General features: G+C 39.4%; 1 protein-coding gene across 1 annotated transcript in view; it reads right to left on the bottom strand.

Annotated features, from left to right (window-relative positions):
- The window catches only part of LOC138038937 (L-threonine ammonia-lyase-like), a 14148-nt gene extending 8095 nt beyond the window's left edge, over nt 1-6053 (bottom strand). The window contains exons 1-5 of the mRNA XM_068885026.1: nt 5893-6053; nt 4135-4271; nt 3228-3386; nt 2487-2554; nt 1322-1436 (exon numbers count right to left, since the gene is read on the bottom strand). Coding sequence (XP_068741127.1) covers nt 1322-1436; nt 2487-2554; nt 3228-3386; nt 4135-4271; nt 5893-6010 — 597 coding nt within the window. The 5' untranslated portion in view covers nt 6011-6053. The remainder of the gene's footprint in view (nt 1-1321; nt 1437-2486; nt 2555-3227; nt 3387-4134; nt 4272-5892) is intronic.
- Between the last annotated feature and the right edge of the window lie 3947 nt (nt 6054-10000).

Below are 10000 nucleotides of genomic sequence, written 5' to 3'. Positions count from 1 at the left end.
TTGCCCCGGGTTAAGTTACAAAAATTTTCTCCTTTCTTTTTTTCTTCTATTAGCGGCGCTCCGCGCTCGGAGCACCATGGGTAACAAAATATGGTAATCTCATGGTAACCACCCGTGCAAGAAAATTTTGTTTTGGTCACCGTACGTCTGTCCACCCCTCTATGTATGCCAATGTGACCAGTATCTCGTGACCACTTCACGGGCTCAAGTTTAGAGCGCATCGAGGTCAGCTTTTTTTAAGTTGACCGCTGACCAGGTACTGGGTTTCGATTGGAGTGCATTCTAAAGTAATCGTCTTTTCAAGTCAAAGTGAACGCGAAGTTCCATATCGTGATCTTACTGAACGAAGAAATGTAAAGGCCCAGTAATACGGACATTTTTTGTGCAACTTGTCGCGCAACAATGTTGTGTTGCAAGTTATGATGGTTTGTTGCGATTACCACATTCTTGCGCAACAAATTTCTATGTTTCAAAAAGTAGACGTACCTTTTACTTTTTGAAACATGAAAATACGCCATTTCCGAGTTCATGCCTGCTTCCTCTTCAAAGCGAGGCTACGTGAGAAGTTTTTTTCTTATGAAAATTAGTTTTCATTCGCATGTAAAATAGAACTAATTACAATCACAAAAACTTCGCACTTAGACTCGCTTTGAAGAGGAGGCAGACATGAACTCGGAAATGGCCTATTTGTTGCGCAAGAAGGTGGTAATATGCGTAACAAACCATCTCAACTTTCAACGCAACATTGTTGCGCGACAAGTTGAAGTAAAATGTTGCTCGTATTACTGGGCCTTTAAGACCCGGCTACATGTTGTAATACTATTAAAAGAACATGTTCCAACATTGTATATTGTTGGATACGCATATAACATTGTTGGAAACACGTCACTTTAGTCACGCAACCAACTGATGGTGCATGTTTTGTTCTTGGAATGGAGACTCGACCCAACTCTGTACCACATTAACTGTTGAATGGGAGAGCACGTGATCAAACATGCATGCTACACGTTCTAACATTGTTGATCCAACAAATGTTTTATATCAATGTTTGAACGCGTAGTCGGGGCTTAATAAATTAATAAAGTATGGAAGGAATCCAATCATGTCGAACTTGTTCGGGGTGCGAAACGTTTCAGAACAGGATTGCATCCAAGATGGCAAATGTCAGCTACACGCATTCGTAATCCCACACCCAGTTTAACATGCGATCTTGGATAAACGTACAGTATGAGGATCTTGCATCGTTTTTGCCAAGATAGACCAGCGGACAGTTTTGAAAACACCTGATGGTACCAGCCTTTCTTTGCCAATAAGACTATACCTTGACTGATGGTTTGACAGACTTAAGATAAGCTGCAATTCCTCCAATAAGGCCTCCCCCACCAACAGCTACAAACACAGCATCCACTTCCGGCAAATCTTGAAACACTTCCACTCTGTGTGATGAGCAAACACTTGCTGAGCATAACGGAAACATTGCACCACGCATGCAGAGTGGCCTGTACGAGACTTAAATAAGTATTGGAAATCATATGATGAACAGGGCGCATTTCGTGATTTATGGGCACAAGTGATGTTATCAAAGTTCTCAAAATTGCACGAGCAATTTCAGTACATTTAAAAATATCACGAGTTGCCATGAATCACGAAATGCACGAACGAGTCCATGCGATTTTTACTTATTATATACTCAACAAAATCACTCCATCCTTGTGTTTCCAAGGCAACTTCGATATAGCACTGCCACTCCGTAACCTACTTAAGCATTCGTCATCAGTGACCAATCAGAAACGCGACATTCTGTTGAGTACATAATAAGGGAGCTTACACACCAAATATAGCTAACTTGTGTCTGAAAACGCTTATTCCGATTCATATAAAGTTAGCTCGTCTTAACGGTTTTGAATTTTTTGTTTCGTTTAAATACGGGCAACAATTTGAAAGCCCTTGTGTAACAAAATTCAACGCTAATGAACAATCACCAAATGTCTTACCTTGCAATGACAAAGTGTAACAGAATAAAGGTAATGAAAGAAATGTATGAAATGTAGATATTTCAAGTGAGCGATATATGTGAAAGACAAAATTAATGATCCATGCACTTACACGGGCAAATTAAGGAATTTTCTTTAATATTTTATTATTATTATTATTATATTATTATATTATTATTATTATTATTATTACTTTTTAATATATATATTTTTAAGTGTCCCTAATAGACATCTGAACAATACCAGGGGACCCCACTGGGATAAGAACCCACTACCTCTGTGATGCCGGTGCAATGCTCTACCAAATGAGCTATCATGAAGGTGTGAAGCTATGAAGCTGTGTGGTTTCATAGCTCAGTTAGTTGGTACAGTATTGCACCAGCATCACAGATGTTATGGGTTTGAATCTGGCTGGAGCAACCGGAATTTTTAAATTGTCCAGATAAGTTTGAGGATCCCTCCTATCTTTTGAATAAAGGTAATATCATTTACCCGATTGTCCCCTGTCCAGCAACAACAACCCGATCATTGTACGGAGAAACAAAGTGCAACCCATCATCCTGCCACAAAGAAGACAATCTTATCTTACCAAGACTTTTCAAACATGTTTAACTATTAAAGGGACCATGTTAAGCAACAACAATTTTGAGAAAAATATTTTTGGAGCAATTACAGAATGCAGGGACACGGACACGGACACGGACACAGAGTTAAGTTGACTGCCACTGCAATCCCGTAGTAAAGTAAGCAGATTGGGAGAACTAAATTTTTCTCACATCAACAAGTTCGCAGATAAACATTTACAATTGCTGTAAAAACAAGCGACAAAAAGTGATGATGTTTCAGGGCCACGGGAATGTAGAACCATACAAAGCAAAAGCAGCTTTTCCCCAAATTGTTTTAGGATCCATCAGAATATCCTCTTTATTGAGTGCGCTGACCATACTCGTTAAAATAAGAAAGTACAAAATGTCTAGAAGGGACTTAGGGACTAAGTTTAGCCAGAAACCCATAAGGGTTGAAACGTGTAACGTGCATTCACAGCTTCCGAATATTCAGTGCGAACTGATTGGTTGAATGTTTCAGTGCTAAGTACCATATTTAGAAACCCCTCAATCTTGTTGTTCCAAATATGGTACTTAGCAAATTGAATATTCAGAAGCTTGTTTCCCAGAACACAAGGGGCCGTTACACGTTTCAACCCTTATGGGTTTATTGTTTAGCATGACTTGCCTCAGAATCTGCCCTTGCTTTCACTTCTGTTTCAACACAATCTTTCCCATGATACTTCAAACAACCACCAAATTGTTTCACTGCCTTTACCTTGGCAGATGAAGTTGTCTGGGGAACATATATCGTAACAGGTACTCCAACTTTACTGGAAGCATATGCCTGCATGATTTTTGCCAAAGGGAAAACAGTTCTGATGTGGTCAAAATGTACATAAAACACTTTGGAAAGTCCATGTGAGCGGACTTCTCATAACACTGCTCTTGAACTACAGTGCATTAATTTTAAATACCTTGTGCATATCATCTTGTGATAAAAATATCAAATGCTCTTTGACTTCAAGGATACAGTATACCCCCCTTCCCCTATTTATGACTCCCCGGCATCTGCTGAACACATACCACGTACATGTACCTTTTGAATAAACAAGTTGTGACATCTTTGTCTGGATTGATAGCAATGGTCAAATGACTTGCAACTGAGCAACCCAAAATAAACTTACGTTACCTTTTTTTTTTTGAAAAGCTAGCGAGAGGAAAAAGTACATTCCTCTTTTGCTGTGACAAACGTCCTAGTGCAAAAAATTTAATATAAAGATATAAAAACAGGAGAATAAAGCAGTTTTTAAAATTAATTTTTGAGGAGATAATGCAGAATTATAGGCTTACTACACATAGAGAAATAACTTATCTAAACAATGCAAAAACTCTCCAATTAAGGGAAACTACATGTATGAATAGAAGAAATTTGTACTCCAGGGCCATAATAATGATTATTTTAAGAAAAATGTATTGAACACTTTATTGTAGGGTAAAGAGGCACTGTTTACTTTGAATGAGTGTGTGCAACAGATACAACGTACGTGTACAAATGTAAGCTCTGTTAGTGGTTCTCGTGATTAAACACTCACTGTAGCTGCACCATGATTTCCAGATGAAGCAGCGATGACTCCTTTGGTCAAAAACACCTTATCTTTAGATTCCTTCAGAGAAAGAAGTTTGTTGAAAGCTCCTCTTAGTTTGAATGAGCCTGTTATTTGCTCATTTTCTATGGAAATACCAAAAGCAACTGAAATTAAACTTCAAAAAATAACACTTTGTGCCAAGAAAGTGGCACTGCTTTTGTTCTCGTGAGCATCAACAGTTAACCTGGATTTTCTTTTCTGGTTACACAAAAGCTCCTCTAGCTACAAAATCATTAGGATACAGTACAACAATGACAATAATACTACTGGCATGGCATTGCAGCACAGTTTTAAAAAATACATTTAAGGTATATAATGCCATGAAAAACAACTTGAAGTGCTCCTTGTCTTCTAAACATTATTATTAAGGGAGCAAACAACTTGTTTTCATGAACATGAAGCCAGAGAGCAGGAGCAAAATATCAAATCCTGTTCCATGAGTCTTACAACTCCTAACCCCAGACTGGGAGCAAGGGAAAGAATTAAAGACAAAAATAAGGGAGTTGACAAAATCGGATACATTGGGTATGTACGTTTGTAATGAAAAGCTTTTTACACCATAAATTATGTTGTGATTCATTTTGTCTCTCTATTTAAATGCTTCAGAATTCTATAGTTGTGTGCCTTTCATAAATATTCAGAATCTGAAGTCTAACTGTTTGCATTAACACCTTGTAGACTGACAAAGAAAAACCAGCAAAGTTGATTGAAATTAGCCAAATACAAGACTGCATGGGTGTGATCCCTTAACCCACTCTTCAAAAGTGATAAGCAGAAGAAAAATTGCAACCTTTGACTGATTAGATTTGGACTTCAGAGCTTTCAACTTAATTTTGGGCAATATTGCTAAGGCCTGCCTACTGGCGTAATTATCAATCTAGACATTTTGACACTATATAATATGATCATATAATATTATACAGTATTACATTGACAGGATGTGAGCAAACGGTTTCAACACATCATCAACATTTGATTCAACAAAGCTCACAAGAGGCCTTATATTCAGTCCCAGGCTGTAACAGTGGTTGTTACTATGAATACAGACATGGATACATTACTGAGAAACCGATTTGTGAACACGAGCATACCCAACAATGTTGAAACGGTTTCAAAATCACTGTTCAACAAAATCGAACAGATGTTAAAGCAAATGTTGACGCCGTTTGGCCACGCCTTTAGGGTGCATTAGATTGAATTGTATTCCAGAATAGGAACAGATGGAATAGAAGTTTAAAATCCCTCGTTTTTATGGAGATTCCCATTAAAATTGCCAAACACCAGCTAAAATACTATTTTAAACATATCTCTTTTATCCTTGTTGCTTTAAAACGCCAGACAAACCGTTTTAAATCATTACTCCACGTACACAGTATTCTCATTCGGTCAGTGTAAAATGCAGACTGCAGACCAGGGGTAAAATGCAGACTGAGGTTATAATGCAACTGTTAAAAAAGCCCAAACCCTTTAGAAATGCTAACAGTTAAGACTAAATATTATTTTATGCCTAATTAGCCCCACCGTTAGCATTTCTAAAGGGTTTCGGCTTTTTCAACAGTTACATTATAACCTCAGTCTGCATTTTACACCTGGTCTGCAGTCTTCATTTTACACTAACCGATTCTCATTCCGGAATAGGGTCAATCGAACGCACTCTTAGTGTACAACCTCAAAAAATAGTGTGTGATTGTCTCGTTTACTCACCTAATTTTACATACACCCTGGCATTTCCAACTTCACTTAACCAGTGAGAATATTCTAGTGGAGTCCGTCTGATGTACTGTTTCATTCGATCAGCCGCTCTTAGGATGTCTTCAAACATCTCTCCAGTAAGAACCAACAGGCGTTAAATGCTCGTGATAGTCAAAACGTGAGAGCCTGGGTCAGACCAAATGTGACAATGTCGACAGTGGTTCCTATGAATACAGCTCGTCCTTACGTTTCATTACGACGCCAAATGTTTCGTCTTGATCCTATACCCGAATATTGAATATTGTGCATCGCAGGTGTGTAGTGACTCAAGGATGCCCGCAAAGTTTGCAGAAGTCGAACCTAGGACCTTCTGATCACTATCGAATGCTCCACCACTGAACTTTAAGAGACTCGTACGGTTTCCCATATGCCGTTTGAAGTAAAGGCAGTGATATATCCTTTTATCGAGTAAGGCTCGTGCGCGCAAGAGCACGCACTCGCTCCAGCACGCCCACGTTCGAGCAGCTTCCAATGCAGGTCTTGTGCGCGCGCACTTTTTTCCTCTGATAGAAAGCCAATTATTTAAAGGAAGGTCATTCTATCATGTGCCACTAACTTATTTTTTACCGTAAGTTGTTGAAGGGCTTTCATTTTCAGCGTTTCCTAGACTGCGAGCAGTCCCTCGTTCGCCGCTTAGTTCGTCGAGCGTGAGGAGCAAAAACACCGGGGCGAGGAAAAATGGCCGCCGAAATCTTAACCGAGTATTCAAATCTGCTTGTCAGTTTTGAACTTTGCTCTCGAGATTCATAGTGGAATGTTTCCTTGATATATCAAAAATAGTTAGCTGATTTATTGTACGTTTTTCGAAGCAACTTTCTGAAAAATCTTCAAGATTTCATTCAAATCTCGCATGCTCCAAAGAGAAGTCTATATAATAAAGTGCTACTACCATCAAAAATTACTTTATGAAATCATATATTTTATGAAATAATTTCAAGAGAAAAAGTATTTATTTTGACGGCAACTTTTTCATTCAACGGTCCGCCATTACTTGGTGTGGTTCTGACAGAAAAGTGCTCAGGCAGCTGGATCGAGAAGAAAGTGACGTCATTTACATTTGCGAATGCGGCATAATTAGTATGCAGAACACGAATTTGACAACCTGGGCCCGGTTGTTCGAAGGATGGAAAGGAAAGGAACTTTTTTAATTATAAACGTCTAGTCGTTCTAGCGCTGGAGCGCTAATTGGGGACACTGTTAACTGAAGTTAACAATCAACGCAAAGCAAGTCAAATGTTGGTTTTTGAGGAGAGGGGAAAACCGAAGTACCCGGAAAAAACCCTCTCGGTGCAAAGTGGAGAACCAACAAACTCAACCCACATATGGCGTCGAGTCTGCGAATCGAACCCGGGTCACATTGGTGGCAGGCGAGAGCTGTCACCACTGCGCCATCCTCTTGCTGCCCATCTTCACTTTGACGCAAGAGCGCTGAAGATTAATGAGGTGGAAGTAGACGCAAAAGACTCTGCTCTCTTTCCAACCGTCAAATATAGTTGATACTTCAGCCTAGTAAGCCACGCATTTCAGTTGAATTGAGCGAATTCATAATAAAGTTAAACTAAACCTCACATGATTGAAATGACATATGAAATGAATCACATACTGAACTGCGGATATGGAATCAAATAACTTGACTTGTCCCCAATTAGTGCTCCAGTTTCCTCTTTTTCAGTTGGTTAGCGCGTCGCACCGGTATTGTGAGGTCACGGGTTTCAACCCCGTTGAAGTCCTGAATTTTTCAGGTAATTGCTGAAATTGCGTTCATAACTGCGAGGATCATAGCTTTCCTTAAACCACACATAGAGAGAAAGAGAAGCTTTCAACAGAGTGATGCGAAACCCAAACTAAACTAATTACTTTGAACCGCCGAAAGAAACGAACCCGGTGCCAAGTGAGGAAAAACGCAGCCGATGAAGTCTACATTTGGGTTTGTTTTAAGAATCGCTAATTGGTTTAGAAGGCGGCTTGAGATTTTCAAGCCAATGATCATGCACAGTAACGAGAAATGGAGATGATCGCAAAAATTACATGCATCACACACTACGAATAAAATCGCTCAGAAGTAAATCAAACATGTCAAATTTAACTGTGCATTCCCATTCTTTGTCTCCAAGAGCTCGAGCGTTCACAAAGAGGACGTTTGACACTTCAGCATTAAAACTAAGTTCCACCTTTATTCAACTCCAAAGACGAGAGAAGAATAAGGCGTTAAACAATACAGTTTTCAAGCATAAGACCGACGTCGCTTCCAGTCGCATCGAATTGAAACGCCCCTATCCATTTGATCAGATTGTTGTGCCTACTGTCTCATGTTCATAAAAAAAATCAGTTGATCACAAAGCTTAAAGAGACTATGTCATCCAACACGCATGCACGAGTTGGTCAGAAAGGTTTTGAAAACGTCGGTCCGACTATTTTAAATTCTCTCAAGGAATTCGATGAGCTCATTTCATCCGCTTTAATCATGTTCATCTTAAGATAGTTCGCTTACAAAAAAACACAGGCACGAGAAAGAAAGAGAGAGGGAAGAGAAGTCTTCGTGACAAATCACGACTGCCTTAGACTTTTGAAAAGTCCTTCGTCTAGATACGCGCGGACTTCGTCGCTCGTTCATTCACTTCGCGTACGAAAAATCACGATTCGCTCGCCGAAACATTTTCTTCTGGGGTTATCGTGAGGTCGACTTGTGGCAAGTCTACGACTGCCTCAGAAAAGCGGGCCGCTCGACTGATTTATGAAGTCTAAGTTTAACCAGGAATGTTTGACTCCATTTGGTAGAATCGTGAGAATTCAGTGTTCAGCCTTGGTATTTTATTATGACAGCTGACAACCGTGGAACTGATAATGGCTCCATTCGCGTCTAATCTGGAAAAAAACGTTAGGCTTTTTAATTGAGAATTTTTTCGTAAAATTATCTTCTCAGGTCTCTTATCGGGATTTTCATACAAATTCTTATATTTTTGTTGGCTTTCCCTCACACTGAGCTTGGGATGCCTGTGCATTTAATGAAGGATACGCACAGATACCCCAAGCTAACGATGTAATTTGAGTATCACGATTAAGTAATGATCCGTGTAAGGTGGATAGCAATTTCCTTTGTTATGCGGCAACGGGGCTTTCTCCACACAGGAATGTTATCATTTTTACACAGAGAATGCATAAACCTACAGAAAGGCAGTTAACGCAATAAAATTCATTTACAGCCCACTTTGAAAGGGTGTTTTTTTGTGTTAAAAGATTTTGACCAATCACAAGAGTTGAAAACAAAAGCCAAGTAACGTTTACAATTTCACATGTTCCCCACATACGATTTCTGTGGAATTCATTTAAACTGAGACCAGATGAAAGATGGAAAATGGTTGGAAAGTAAGGATGAATATAATACTGCTTTATGCAGTTTTGTTAACCGTTTGCTGTTTAAGCCAATCAGAAGTAAGCACAGACAATAGAAAAGTTATCACCTTTTTGCATACCAATTGAATTCCAACATGTTCGTTGCCGTTGTTGCTATCGTTCTTATCTGGACTGTTTCTTAATCCTTGTTGCGTTACAAAAATTTTATTAACGTTTGTATGGGGAATTTAGGGATCGTTATTTAGGGCATTAAAATAGAAGTAAAAATACATCAGAATGTCTTACCTTGCCTCCTTGTCTTATTTATGGTATGTTCTTAGCATTCCTGGCCGTTTCAGCGCGAGTCTAGGGAGTTTTAGTTCTACCGTTGCTCACTCTTATGTATCACTCCGCAAGGTTGGTTACTTGCATATCCACCGAAGGAAATCAACCGTAAAATTTACGCTCAGGCAGCCCCCAGATTTAGCCTAGTGCACGTTAAAATCCTCCTCTAACTAATGCTTTTCTCTGTCAGATTCTTTCGGCTCGCTAATCTAACGACACCCTTCCATCGAGGACCGTCGACAATGCTTTGTCACAAAGTTCCGTGCACGGCCGTTGGAAAGCACCTTACCGACTGAGCCCAAGGTTCAAATTTGTTACACAGCGGGTGGGCGACGATGTCAGTGACAGGTACACCGTAAAACAAAGTGATTTTTTTATGTTT

This window comes from Montipora capricornis, chromosome 2 (assembly GCF_036669925.1).
Source record: "Montipora capricornis isolate CH-2021 chromosome 2, ASM3666992v2, whole genome shotgun sequence".
NCBI classification, from domain to species: domain Eukaryota; kingdom Metazoa; phylum Cnidaria; class Anthozoa; order Scleractinia; family Acroporidae; genus Montipora; species Montipora capricornis.
Note: the sequence above shows the minus strand (reverse complement) of the source record. Positions and strands in the feature narration are given on the sequence as shown.